We start from the raw sequence: 14,983 nt of genomic DNA, 5'->3' as shown, positions 1-14,983 counted from the left end.
TAACCTCACTGGATGACTCTTCCTTAACACCTTTGCTGGCCCCCAGTAGTGTCCTAAACACTAACTCCAGTGTTGCACACCCTATCTGAGAGAAATTAAAATAGCCATGTTGAGGAAAGCAGACACGGTTCTGCCAAGGCCATAAGGGATCGGAGGAAAACTGCTGTTCTTGACATAGGGGCTGGTTTTCACTGTAATAATGGCAGATAGAGCTCAAGTTAATTATTCTGTTAACAATAATTTAGCATTTCTACAGCAATCATGTGACCAGCAAGACTTTGACACAAGCATACAACAAAATTGGAATAATTATTATTAGCAGCAAATCATGTACAGTTACAGTGGGGTCATGCAGTACTGTGGTGCACAGTCTACAAAAGATGCCATCACTCTTAACTTCACTCTTAATCTATTAACTGCAGCCTCCTCTGGTCTTAACATCAGCATAAAATAGTTTACTGGGAGCTTCATGGCATGGATAACCATGGCTGAGCACTAGGTGTAATTTTTCAGTGGCCCACTGCTTTTATCCATATATTGTAGCTTTAGAGTGTGACCCCACTCTTGTAATTAAGCATACTGGTTTATGTTGTTTAAAATAGTCTATTTATCCTTAAATTTGTGGTATGGTCTGTAAAGGTGGCCCAGTGTATATTCATGGTTTATTTAGGATTTTATTTATTTATGAATTTGTCTTGTATTGCCCATTTAAATGTTATTTATTTATTTTTATTTTTTAATCGAACGAACTTAGCCAAATGTTTCCCTGTCAAAGTTGGTTCCCCAAACAGTTTGTGTGCTCTGGTGCCTATCCTCCATATCCTGAAGAAAGTACAGTACACATTATAGTGCATTTAATAGGTTTTCAAGATAATAAAACTACTCTTTAAACATAAACAAGGCGATCGTTGAGTCCCTGCCTCTACACAAAAATGTTACAAAAGTGTATAAACTAGGCAAAAGCTGGTACTTTTCTTTTTCTCCCACCTATGATTTAAGCAAATCATTGCCAGGAATGATCTGAGGCCCTGACTAGAGTTGACCTTTAAAACATAACACAACTCACTATAAGACTTAGTATTTTCTCTTGAGTGTGTGTCTTTGAAGAGCATTCTGGCCTGAGCCGCTGAAAAGGTAGAAAACAGAAATGTTGCCTGTTAACATTCAGCTCTGCTACTATTAAGCATTCTCTTTTCTGTTCAAAATCTTGTTTTTTTCATTTTGCTGTGTCATATTGCTTTAGGTCATCTTTATACATGTTATTCTTTCCTAATTGTTTTTACCACAGGAGAATGAAAGAATTGAAGCTGCCAGATAGTTCTTCCTTTCCATGAGACCTCGGAGGGCTTTGAGGAACTACTGTGGGTAGCCAAATTCAGTCTAATAAGAGACAATGTCCTTAAGTTCAACAACAAATTAAAATATGTCTGTGTCTGGTTTTGTGAGGGGAGTTCCTCCCTCCTCAACACAACACAGAAAAATACCCCTGTGGAGATGCCTCAGCATGACTACACCACAAGATTTTGCAACAGTTGTAAATTAAATTAAGGAAGGTATTGATAATATACAGCTTTATATTACACTCTTTATATCATCACTCCATACAACAACCTTTCTAATGTTGAGCCAACCCAAAATAGGCTGATGGACCGAAATGGTCCAATGATAGCTGGGTCAGCATGAAATACAGAGCTTAACGTTTCCAGAGTGATTTGGAAACTGTTTGATAAAAGGGACAAAAACTAATTACGGTGAGCTTGAAGGAAAATCATGAGTAAAGTGCAGTATCCTAAGGCTTAAGGGTAACACGTTCATGTCAGAAGGCTTTGATTCAGTCGCTAATAACAGCATAACAAACACAGTTGAGCCCTTATGGAGAAGAGAGAGGATAATTAAATGTGCCAGAAAAACAACAACAAAATAGTTTTCTATTTTAGATTTTAGGCTCTAGCACTCTAAGGACCTTAATAATTTATTTGTATTGATTGATTTTGACTTTGTTCATTAATATGCCATGAAGCTTTTTTATATTCTCTCTTCATAAGTTTAAGTTTACCCTATACCTGAGCCTGAAATGAGAAGACCGGTAACTTAACTGCTTTCACATTCCCATGTAGCCGCTCAGTTTTACTATATGTGAGAGCCTAAGGTTATAACCATGGAAACAGTTCTTTAAAATATTGCTCATAGATTGCCTTTAACTCCTCCACAATCAGGTAATTCAAAAGGGAAGAGCTAGTGTGCTCTCAGGCAAGCGAAAAAAAAAAGAGTGAATAACAAAGTCGACTCCAGGAGAAGAGCGAATACGATGGAAAAAGTAATCAATTTAGTGCCTTTACAGAGCAGGCAACTGACTGTTGTCTCGCAGACAGCCTGTAAGTTAGAATAAAAATGTAAAATACAAACTTTTTTGCTTTGGGCATTGCTTGTATCAGTAATGTGATCTTAATTTCACAGTTGACTTGGAGCAGGGACAGGAGGGAAAGCACGCATTGTGTCACCTCCTCACAGAAAAAGGGGTTTTGTTTAGTGCCCTCTCACATCTGGCCTCACAATCTGGTGATATCAGCTACTGCATCTGTAAATCAGTGTTACTACTGCTACTAAAACGCATACAGTCACCCACAGCAACCCTATTTCAGAGATATGCAGCCAGTTTCACTATAACTTACCAACTCTACCCACTCATTTGGCCATGAAATAGTGAAATGTTCGTTTTAACCAGCTGGGCAAAAAATGAACAGACAGACTGGATTTTAAAAGTTGGATTCGGGGGAATAATACAGTCCTACAAATTTTAAAATATATGTTTGATTTGGTACAAACAGAAGGGCAAGAATACTTGCAAGCAGGAGTTAAATACTGAAGGTCATGTGATTTTGAAAGCCAATGCAGTGTAGCATCCAGTGCTCATCCAGTAGCATCCACTCCATTACAACATTAGCAACTAATGTTTTGACATTTGTCTTCATTATTATCAATGAACAGAGGCGATTGAGCCACCAGCATGCTCCATTACCTTTCTTCATTGCACAGTTGCACAGTTGAAATCACACATTAGGGTGGATCCAACATAAAATGACAAGTTACGGGACCTAAGGACTACCAGCTGATTATTTAGGTGGTGGAGGATGAGAGAGTTAGGTGAAGGCATGGTGGGGTGGAAGTGATGCAGGCAAGGGATTTTGGGAATTGGTAGAGAACTGTACCAGCATTAAAGTGTAAGGAGCACGGGGGCACAGAGCAGCACAGCACACCTTAAGAAGAGAAGCTCATTTCAATCGGTATAATTAGCCTGTGGTAATGAAATAAGTCAGAGGCACTGCCACCTTCACTTAAGAGAAAATCGATCTGTGTTTGAGGGAGTTTATTAAAGCTCAGGAATAATGGGAAGATAGGATAGAAGGGGTGGAGGAGTGGAGGTGATGGAGGCTGAGCGCACATTAACAGCTAATCAGAAAGAAAAGGTGGTAGCATTGGGGTAGAAGCTTGACAAGAAGCAGAACAGAGATCAGCTGGAGTTTCCCAAAATAAAAGCGTTTAAGGTCTGTGCTATTTCACAGGGGGAAGCCATAGGACGTGAGAGCTATGAACACGTGAGACATACACGCTGAATATAAAGATGAGATATTTTTTTCTTTTTTAAACATAGTTTATCAAGGCCTGTTGCAAAAGAGGATTCGGACTGATAGATAGTCACTGGAAGTGCTTGAAAGGGTCTTTTTGGATGTTAGGTGAATAACTTGAGCTTGGTAAGCACCGGGTGTGGTGAGATAATCACTGATGGACATTTCTCCTCAGGTTCCCCAAATGCATGCTGGTTGATGTGGGTGCTGCTTGCTCATTTATCCAGCCGTCTGGCCAACTCACCTGGAGTGATGGGGGAGACGTCAGGAAGGCAGGCTGCTATTTCACGGCCTGTTAAGCGCTAATGCCGCAACATGCCCTGCGCTCCAATTTTAGGGAACAGGGAGCATTACCGCCCAACTCAAGGTTCTGTCCGTCTGGACTGTGGACTTGGACAGTAGTGAAGGGATGGGGTTAGCAAGAAGAAAAAGAGGTGGGAGTAGAGGAGAATGATGAGATGTCTTGTGAATGAATTAAAAGACAGAAATAAAACAAACAGAGAAAAGCTCACAAAATAGTAAAAAGCAGAAACAAGTGGAATCTTTTTACACAGGCTGCTGAGCAAGCACTGTGGAGCAGACAGGACAGCAGCACACTGACATCCACTTCTGCCATGCTAGGCTGCTTCTCGCAGGCCCCAGAAGGCCCCTCGCTCCCAGGCTTACAGCCTTTCCCTTGCCAGAGCTCCTGAACATCACTAGCCTGACCCACCCACAACATTTGTCCTCAGTGTGCACTAAACTTGGCCCATGTAATAACCACAGAACCTCCATTAAGCACTGTATGGCTAGAGAATCAGAGCATCTACAGCACAGTGTGAACGGTGTAAAGAATCTCCTGTAAAACAAGTGAGAATGTGCTCAAGTTATGCCAATTCTTTGTGTTCTGGCTTGTGAATGTGTAATATGAATTATGCATAAAAACATTATTCTCTTCTGTTCTGAAGCAAAGTACTGGGAAGAAATTGCTAGCTCTTTATCCCATCCTACATTCACTGAACGGAGGGCAAAAGTCAAGTCATTTATGTCAAGCATGTGCTTACAGTAAACATCACATCCATCATAGTGTAGTTACAGCAGTGATGGATCACCTTTCTCATCTGCCATTCTTGAGGTGTGAGGTGTTTAAAGGACATGACCCAGGTCTTTCAAGGCTGCAAGAGGTGGCGTGTACATGGAGAAAGACACAGCAGAGTCCAAGCAACATAACTCAGCACAGATGAGACCTGCACTGTATTTCTATATACACAATATGAAATAGCAGTTATGGGACAATTTCTATAAGCTCTCATGTGGCCTTGCAGTCCTAAGTCATTTTCTTCCTCTGCTTTCCCTCTGCACCAAGCTCACGTTCATAGTATTCACCACCTCTGCTGCTAATACAGCAATTAGCTCTAGTAAATTAGACATGTTACAAGGCATAGGGCCTTGCAGACAAAATCACAAGAAGGTGAGTTACACACTTTCCAAGTAACTGACAAGTGTGCCATGCCATGTGACTCATAATGATTTCAGTTCAGTATGTTCTTTATCTCATATTGTTGCATGCTGTACACTCCACACTTTGAATATTCAGCAACTGTACTATAATTTTTCAGCCCATGACAGTCTTTTTGGACTGATGGACACAAGCTAAATAGTGTCTGCTAAAGAATTTCCCTTCTCTGATGCATTTCTGGTAATTGCCCAAGTGCTTGTTAGGGCTACATGCTTGTGGACTATCAAAGCTCAGTGGCAGGCTGGGACTATTATGCAAGGCTCATGATTTGTTGGAACTAAACAGTAGGATTTAAAAAAGATACAGGTACAGTTAGGTGAATGAGTAGAAGAATACAACAAAAAACACTGGGCTCAGTGACAAAGGCCTAGAGACTGGTCAGTGATATCCTGGCAACCTCTCATCACCATAAAGAAGAATGCGTAACCCAGACCAGCTGATGAGTGGTTTCTGGAGGTTGCTGGCTGTCACTTGTAGAAATCAATCAAAAAGACGGTGCTACTAGATTGTCATGGTCATTGGTAGTTTCCAAGGAAGATGCTGATTTGTTTGCAAATATCAGTTAACCAATGACTTTGCAATAGTGAAACTTGGAAGTGAGCATTTCAAACTAGAAACAGAGAACATTCAGCTTCCAAATAAAAGTTGTGCCTTACTGCAGAAACCAACAGGTTTCAAAAGGCAGAACTTGGACGGGGAATGGTCTGTGTTTTTGGTTTGTGTTTAAGCCGTCACAGTTTTACTACCATTCAACAAGTGGTTGGCACGTACTTGCAAACAAGTCAACATCTTCCATTCAAACTATGGGTGACCACAGCAATCTGCTAGCGGCCAAAGCGATCAAAAGGGGGTTTTCGGTGCAGTACCGTACACTTTTTTGCGCCCATTTTCTCCTAACAATTGCCAGTAACCTCTCACAGCCACTCACCAACTGACCAACTGATCAGATACTTACTTTTTCTCCCAGTGACTGATAGTTATTATGTGATTGCCAAATACTCACTATGCTTGACATCTCTGTCAGTGTTTAGCCATCACTGTGTATTATTTGGACAATGACAGAAATGTTACTGCTGAATCCAACATGCCATAAACGTTTTCATTGTTCTTGGTCTTAAAACCAGGTTATACGTATTCTTTGTTAAGCAGTTGAGAAGCAGTTGTTAACTGTGTACTCTATTAGAAAGCCTGCTGACTTTACCTCTTGCCATTCATGTTTGACTAATTCTGCCTGCAATGAATTTAATAAAGAAGAACTGTTTTAACTTTTGGGATTTTTTTTTGTTTTTTTGTATTTCAGAATTGTTGTGAGTTGAGCTGTGACAGTGATATTCCAATTGAGGAAGTTATTCCAAAGAAAAAACAGCTGCTTTTCTGAAGCACTGAGCAGGATAGATGCTGGTAAATAGAAAATATAATACAGTATTCTGAGGAGGCACTGCCTCAGTGGAGGCTGATATGGGTACAGATGATATAGCAGACATCAGGAAAGAGTAAGACATAAGCTCACTTTCAACTTATATCAATTGTTGCTTTGCAGTAAATATTCTGCTTTAGATATAAAGTAGGTTTGTTTATATTTAAAATCTCGTACTATGATTTACTTATAAGAGTGGTCATGTTTACACTTTTCTCATGCACCATTCCTCAGTTTTCTTAACTACTATTTGAGCTTAGTATCATTTGGACCTAGTAATCATTGAGAAAGAGATGGGACTTAAACCCTAGACCTGTCAAAGGTGCATCACGGCGTACCACATACAGAGCGACAAATCTTCACTCTTACATTCACACCTACAGCCAATTTGCAATCACCAGTTAACCTGCATGTCTTTGGACTGTAAGGAATTGTGCCACACAGGCATGATGAAAGGTGTTCTACGAGTTTGGGATTCTACAGTCAACTTAGTTTTTATATCCAGTGGAAGTGCACGCACTTTGCCTTCCTATCACCATATAACTCTGACAGATGTCACTTGGCTGCTGTGCATTTTTCCCCCCTAAGAAACTAAACCACAAAGGGACGAAGGATTTCTGAGTTCCTCTCTGTACTGGTTTATATATGCAGTGGCTACTGATAAAGTCAGAGCTCAGACACAAAATAGTGTCTAAACATAGCCTGAACTCACACATTAATTGAAAAAGAGTAATACAGGTTTAGCTTACTAAACCTTCTTTACAGCCAAAACTGCCGCAAACTGGAACCATATTTAATGCTTCAAAAGGACTGATGTGTGTAGTCTCAATGGGTTATCAGACCACTGTAGGACCAGAGATGACACTGAGCTGGCTAAGCGAGGGAAGAGGCCATTTTCTTGGAGTGACAAATATCTAGAGGAGTAGAAACACAGAGTAGAGCCCCTGTTGGGAGAATGCCTGAGCTTTGTCTTTGTCACACAGTGTGACACAGATGCACAGCACCACTCCCTGAGGTGTGCGGTTAGGTGTATGTATGTGTAAATTGTGTGCTTGGGTTTGTGTGTGCATGAGAGCACATTCACATAAGAAAGCTCAGAATCTCCCACCCTTATCATTGATCTCAACTCCTGTACTTTTAGCATTACTGCTTGTGGTCAATGTGAGAAAGAGACCAGAACTAAAACTTGAGCAATAATCAAATGCTGAGGAACTTTCTTTGAGTCTTTGGATGAGTCTTGCCATGACACATTAACATGACTGCTAATAGATCAGCCAGGGTAGCAACACTGTCACCAACTTAAATCTACTGAGAGGCTAGGTGAGCCAAGCACTGACGCAAGTGGGCTTTTATGGCAGCAGCTGGTATGGGTAGTGACTTGGAGTGAGGTGAGGGAACACTAGTTTCACAGTACTGCTTTGAGCCAGCAAGATTAATGTAGGCTCTCTGGAGCAAAGGCAACATCCAGAGCTTTAATAAGGTACAAACAATCGGTTCCACTCGACTGGCTTCCCAGGGAAAACTATTGTTGTGCTGCATTGTTTCTTGGTGAAGTTCCTTGGAGACACAAGCCGGCTGCAGCATGTGGCTGTCTCCATTACAGCCAAGGGAGAGCTCACTGTAGACCTCTGTTTGTCTGTGTCAGGATGAAGGCTGGCTCTCGTCCACCCCACACCCACCCCCGTAGCCACCCCCGTGCCCACCCCTATCCCACCTCTCTTCCCATTTACTCCCTCTAAATCCAAACTCTTGTCAGCCCACTCACCTCAACTCCCTGCACTTTCAACTTCATGTGATCCTCCCGTGTGGTCTTCCCATCTTTCCTCTTCTTCCAGCAGTAGCCATCCTTTCTGTACTTCACCTTCTTCCTATTGTACAGTATCATCGACCCATTCTGCGGCCTGGACCCGTCGAGACAGGAGAGACAGAGGAAGAGCAAAAGAGAGAAAGATAAGATAAGATGAGAAGAATTTTTAGGCAAAGCTACAGCACAGCTCAGGGACTCATTTTAGAGATGTACAAAGAAGCCTGACACGAGTCTACGCCAGGCAGAAAATGCACCAGTGACTTAGATGACAAGACTTCTTTATGGTGTTTTTCAGCATTGGTATGCACAGTTTGACAATGAACAAAGCACCCTTCAGCATACATTTCTTCCAATGAGAAGTGTGTGTGCTGTGAGGAGTTAAAGTGACACTCCTTCTCTCAGAGCAAATTATATGAAGGCCAGTTTGTAAGGAAAGCAGCATGGGGGGTGTGTGGGTTTCTTCCTTATCTCTCATTCATCCAACTTAAATGAGTTGTGGTGTTGGAAGTCCCTAGGGGAAAGAGAAGATCTTCCTTCACACTCCATTCATAATTCATTCTCCCTCCACCAGACCACAGCCTGTAGGCTCATAATGATATAATGTACTATTTGATGATAATCTGCCTTTCCATTTCGATTTGTAACAGAGGCATTTGCTGCTCAGTGTTAAACATTAACAGAAAGTGTAGCATAAAACATTTATGACTTTCTCAACAATTAGGAAGCAGTTAGACATGGTTATGTGTATATGTATTAGTATTTATGTGTATTGTGCAGTGGTTACGAATCATCAGTATGAATCCATACATAGTGCTCACTCTCCACAGATTCCCACACACTTGTCCATACCTCCACAGTGCAGTGGTGGGTTTCCATCACTGGACATGACTTTGACTTAAATTCATTTCCTGGCAATGTCCCCTCACCCTAAACTTATCTCAACCTTGAACCAAGTCTTCCAGGAGTCCAGTCGAAATTATAATGATTAGTGGTATGGGGACTTGCATTTTATCCCCAGAAGCAGAGACAGTCCCCACAAAGTGAATGTAAATGTGGTTAGGTCCCCACAACATAAGTAATACAAGTATAAACACATCACACACAGCTGCTATGATTTGGAGCACTCCCAAATGAGAACAGGTTTGCATCAGTGTTTGTTGCCTCACAGTGAATGAGTGGGAAAGCCGTCTGCCCAGGCTGCTGAGAAGGCAGTGTAACTGAAGGGGGCTTAACCATCCAGTCAGCTGGTGAACCTTGTTAGTGTTTTGCTCATTGCTCCACACATAAAACACACACAACACACACAGGCACAGATATGTAAAACTAGAAACACAAAAAAGAGGAAAAACTCTCATCAAAGCGAAGGGGGGGGGGGAAAGTCGGGTTGATTTGTGGCTTCCGTAGCAATAACCAAAATAAGAAAAACCAATGGTTGTTTTGCATTGTTTTGTTGTTTATTGTTAATTTTTTTTCCACAAGATTTATTTATATAGCTGCATGCATCATTTTGCAGGGCTGCCTTTAGGGGCCAGGGCGTGTGTTTATCTTGGTATCACTCATCAATCATTTTTCCTTGCTGGATCTCAGGGGCCAGTAAAGAGGGAGGAGAAGAGGGGAACTGGGGTCCCTGCAGTCCCCCCTCTGTGGCCCCTGACAGCACCTTCTAATGAGAGACGCCACTCACACACTGATGTGCTCACTCCTTCCTGATCTCCCTTCCTCCCTTTCCTCCTCCCTTTCCCTCGCTGAAGCCTGCTTTTCTCGCCGTCAGTCAACTCAAGCTGTTCACCAGGGAATGTCTTTGTCTCCTCCCTCGCTCCCTGCTCACTCTCTCCCTCTTGTTTCATCTGTCTCAGGATCCCTCACCTACACCCTCCCACACCTCCTTCTCTCCTATTGTCTTCTCCTTACTCACTCCCCTGTCTTGTTCGGTACTTTGCATGCTTTGCAGAAAACAACTATTAAACAGACGTGTTTATTGGTCAGCTTGAGAAGTGGAACTCCTCGATGGCTGTATGCAATATACACAAAGTATAAATTGTTTTGTAGTTTACAGCATCCATAACGTCACCCATCGTTGAGATGCGATCATAAATGGCACTCTGGAGCTAAGAACTTTGCAGATTGCTGTAATCTCATCATGTACTCCTGCAGATCTGCATACCAAATATCACTTGAAGGACGCTCATCTGAGATGCCATTCCTGTTTTTGGTAGCAATCAAACAAGGAATGGCCCTCTAAAAGTTTGATGCTATTATTCGCTTCAATATCATTCTGGGTTTTGTCCTTCAAAAGATACAAGGAGTGTGTGCGTCTTAAAATGTAGCTCTGCGTGAGACAAAAAGATGGGCGCGGATGAGATAAGGCAGAAAATCAAATGACACAGGGCTATCTGATCTCCTCCAGAGCACTGGAAATTGGGGTGAGGCTTCGGTGTCAGAGGCTCCACGCCGTATTTATCGGCTCGGCGCAAAAACTTATTCGCTCAGCTATTTTTGAGGGACTGTTAGTAGATGCTATTTTCAATTCAAGGCACTTAGGGCCCAGAAGAGAGAGGCTAGGCACCCATTCTGGGGTAGGTCTTAGGCAAAAACTAGTCTAAAATGCATGCTTTGGCATAATGTGTCTCCTTTCCCTCCTGCTGTCTCCCACTCTCTCTCTCTCCCCCTCATCTTTTACTACTGTATACTTAGGCGCTTCAATTAATCTTATCAGAATTACACATATTTATATATGAGGGGAAAAAGCTAACTGCTCCGTTATCAAAGAAGCGTGACAGGAGGCCCTCTGTCTCAGATGCCTAAATGTGGCAGATTAATATGGAAATACAGGCTTCTAAAAAAGTGCACACAAGCTCCACAGCTACCTCTCTCTTCTTTGGAGTTTGCAGCGATAATAAGCTTTACCCTCAGGGTGGTGTTAGGCCTTGTCCAGTCCTTTAGGAATCACTCATTTACCCAGGTAATGGCATTCACTCAATCAGATCTGTTGATTTGAAAAAGTCAGGGGAGGGTGGAGGTTTTATGAGGCTGGTGACGTGATCAGCATGGGTAACAAAGCCAAAGCAGGGAAACCTGGGCCCAAAGGCAGGTAAGGAAGAAAAAAAACTGCTCACATTCTCAGCTTTACTGTCTAAAGGCCTGTCGGCACAAACAGAAACAGAAAGGGAAAAACTACATACACACAAAAAGGGAAATCTGAGTGAGAACAGGAGATTCTTCTGTTCTCCACAGCTCTGGTGAATCGCCTTGGATTAAAATGAAAAAAGACACAACATGTAGGCCATACATTATTCATAATACAAGGTATAAGTTATTACTTTTTTACTGGACTTAAAACTACTCAATTGTAGCAGGTGTGCTCAAGTGTAAGACAAGAATACTAAATTGGTAGTCCAGGTTATAATAGTAAAGGTTATGCTTCTTTCTGAATGTATTTTTGTCAAAAGGCTTACAAGAATGAAATATCTCAGTCTTGGTGAACTGGCGTAGCCCACTCGGCCACATTCCCTGTGATGCTCTAGGTTTGATTAATACCATGCTGCAATACATGCTGTTTTTCTCCCTAGCAAGCTCGACTGACATTGGAGAGGAGAGAAGAGCTGGGCTGGAGAGGCTTTGAAGATCGAAGGGTGAGCTGGTTGGGGCCTGAAGTGGCTCAGGAGGGAGGCGACACCTGCTGTTCTCAATTACCCATCGGAGCCTTCAGCCATCACAGCCTTTACCCCACTGTGTCAACAACCACACTTCTACCTACTACTCATCTAAACACATCCACATACACACACCTGTATTTTGTGTTACACAAAAACCAATCCTATTAAGAATAAATATGAGGGATAAATATGCCCCTGGGCACTCGAACAGAAGCACAACACACAGTAACCCCATTGCTCCATATGGGGATAACATTATTAACACGAAGAGTGACAGACCATCAATAACACACTGATGCTTGTCATTACAGTTTCTGTCAATCACAGTTAAAACATAAATCACGTGTTCATACACATGCGATTGAGAGCACATGCGCACACTTGGAGCTGTCAAAACTTTGCAGCGTTTTTTCGCATGTAATGTAATTACATGGCAAGAAATGGTGCTCTATTAGACAGCACATGATCTTTGAGCTAGATGTGTGAACAGAAAGGTGCTGGCGTCAGGAGCCCCTATCTGGACGCATCACGTGCAATTGATGACTCGCAGATAAGCTGCTCCTTTCAGACCTGCCAACGAATGCATCAGGAAGTGGGGCGTACACTAAAACTACTTTAAATGTAAATCTGCCATGGCCTCATGATTGAGATTCATCGTCTGTACTGCTCTGAAACCCTCCAACTCCCCCGCTAGTGTGCGTATGTCGAGATGCCGCAGGTCGCGTTCCTCTTTGACTGCCAATGAGGCCTTAGCACCTGGTCACTGTAATGCCTTACTGCTGTAGTCCTGAGCGGCTCAGGACTCCAGCCCTCAACCATTCTGATAATTAAGACAATGAGGGCTGTGTGGTGGGTTAGTCAGCTGGAACAAGTCATGCATCTTTTTAATCATATCTCATGATCTATTATTTTTCCTAGGGTGTTATTTTCTCACCTCTGCAGACTTTTTGAAACACATTTTAATTTTATTCTAAATATTTTTAATAAAAAAACTGATTTAAGAGTATAAAACAATGGCTGACACGAATTAGACTGAAGTAAATGATGGAAGTTAAGTTTTCCAAACATGGCGTCAAATACTGATCTCCAAGGCTGTACAGATGGAGCTCAATGTTTATTTACCCAGTGTTCAGCTAAATACAACAGTAATAATGAGAGGGTAGCTAGGCCCCTGGAGTTGTAATTCAGGATAGGGAGACAGATCGTGTGCCTCCCCTCTTCCTCTCTATCTATACTGCCGGTGATTGCCACAGAACTCAAGCTCCGGCCCACTGCCTTCCAGCACAAAACAGATGTTTCCCCCACACTTATCTCAATGAAAAAATCACAGACAATTTACAAAGAATATAAATTACTGTTGTAGCTGCACATCAGTGTCTCTGTCCCTATAAGACCTTGTAAAGAGGATAAGGGTGAATTGCTGTGGGAGGGTGGGTGAATTGTTGGGGGACAACATAAAGCGGATGGAAGCAGTAGGGGAGGAGGGTGGCGTGGCTCTTATCTGGTCCACAGCAGCCCGGCGGAATGAGAGGGTGGCTGGTGATTGGCGGTGATGCTTTACTGATAGCACTAAGCTGGTTTCATGCACATTTCAGGGAGGCTGCCATCACTGCTCAGAGTTAAAGCTCTCAGCTGCTGCCAGTGGATGAGGTTTGGATGTTATTTACAAATAGCCATGTCATACACTGGTTACACCTTCCCATTCTCTGTGTCAACACATACACACATAGCATTAGCGACTAATGTGCAGCTTTGATGTACAGCTTAGGTGACACGGAATCTGAATTTCAGTGCTTGTAAGGTTTTGGCTGTGAAGACATTTTTTATTCACTTGAAATGCACACTGTCACTGCATGTTTGTGTGTACCTGTGAGAGAGAGAGTGCATATAATGTGTTTAACTGGGTTGGACTGTTGATGACTTTCAAATGCATGCTCAAAAGGCTTCCACATCATGTTTGCGGCGAATGCTATTTCCAGTCTTTAGTCAGTACTGTATGCATATGCTTACTTGGAAAAAAGCGACTACAGAGACGATGATTCATACCTCACATGCTTTCCGCTAATCTTCACAAATCATCCATGGTGTGTCTCAGTACGTTGTAAATGAAGGTGCCATCAGAATGAAGTTTCTCTACATCCCAGCTCCTGCTGACAACTACATGCTGTGTGCATCGTGCAAGTGCAAACTTAAGTCCTGTAGCACTGCCTTATTATGACACTTTGTAAAGAGGATGCTTTTGTATTTTCAATAATGCATGGCCAGCAGGGAATTGCGTACAGCCTTATTTTATGTCATGGGGTAAAGTTGCTGTTTTAGCAGCTTATGTTCTCCCCTGGTAGGAAAATACTAATGCAATTAAATCTAAGTCGAACTAGACTGCAGCAAGAAAAGGTCAGGTTTTTATTATTAGTAACAACAATCTTCCTTTCTATTATATGAGAAGCAGGGGGGATTCAGACACCAACTTAATGATGTGGTCATGTATTTTTAAGAGCCCAATTTAGGGTGAAAGATCAAAGATTTTTATTCCTCCGTGTCAATCTCCTAAAGCCACATTCAACAAGCAATATAAACTTCTGCATCTGTCCTAAACAGAAAAATATAAACGACAACATGAAAAGAAAAAAAAGAAGAAGCAAAAGGTAGAGACTCAAACCCTGGATTTTAAAGCTGCAGAACAAACTGTAAAACACTGAGAGCTTAAGTCTGTGCGTATTGGCAGCAGTTTTATGAAGATATATTAAGTTATTCGTTTTGATTGTGAGTATAAAACACCTCCTACTGTGAAATAGATATTGTATTCATATTTTTTCAGATAATATGGGCATCACAAGAAGACCTTGAAATTAGGGTTACTCTATGTCTCTCTAGAGGCCTCTACAGATACAGGATGGGCTGAGAACAGGCTCTCTTCTACATCTTGCCTAATGCCAGACCAGGCTAATGGATCACCTGGACGTGAGGGCCTTGTCTCTC

At 42.1% G+C, this 14,983-nt stretch overlaps 1 protein-coding gene across 9 annotated transcripts in view; it reads right to left on the bottom strand.

Moving 5' to 3' along the window:
• camta1a (calmodulin binding transcription activator 1a) overlaps window positions 1–14,983 on the bottom strand; it is a 280,413-nt gene that overhangs the window by 116,643 nt on the left and 148,787 nt on the right. For all 9 annotated transcript variants that reach the window (XM_084917184.1, XM_084917178.1, XM_084917180.1 and 6 more), the window contains one exon: window positions 8,307–8,442. In XM_084917184.1, the coding sequence (XP_084773310.1) occupies window positions 8,307–8,442 (136 nt within the window). The remainder of the gene's footprint in view (window positions 1–8,306; window positions 8,443–14,983) is intronic.

The sequence above is a fragment of the Perissodus microlepis genome, chromosome 20, assembly GCF_051167445.1.
Source record: "Perissodus microlepis isolate ML-2025 ecotype Zambia chromosome 20, ASM5116744v1, whole genome shotgun sequence".
Taxonomy (NCBI): Eukaryota; Metazoa; Chordata; class Actinopteri; order Cichliformes; family Cichlidae; genus Perissodus; species Perissodus microlepis.
Note: the sequence above shows the minus strand (reverse complement) of the source record. Positions and strands in the feature narration are given on the sequence as shown.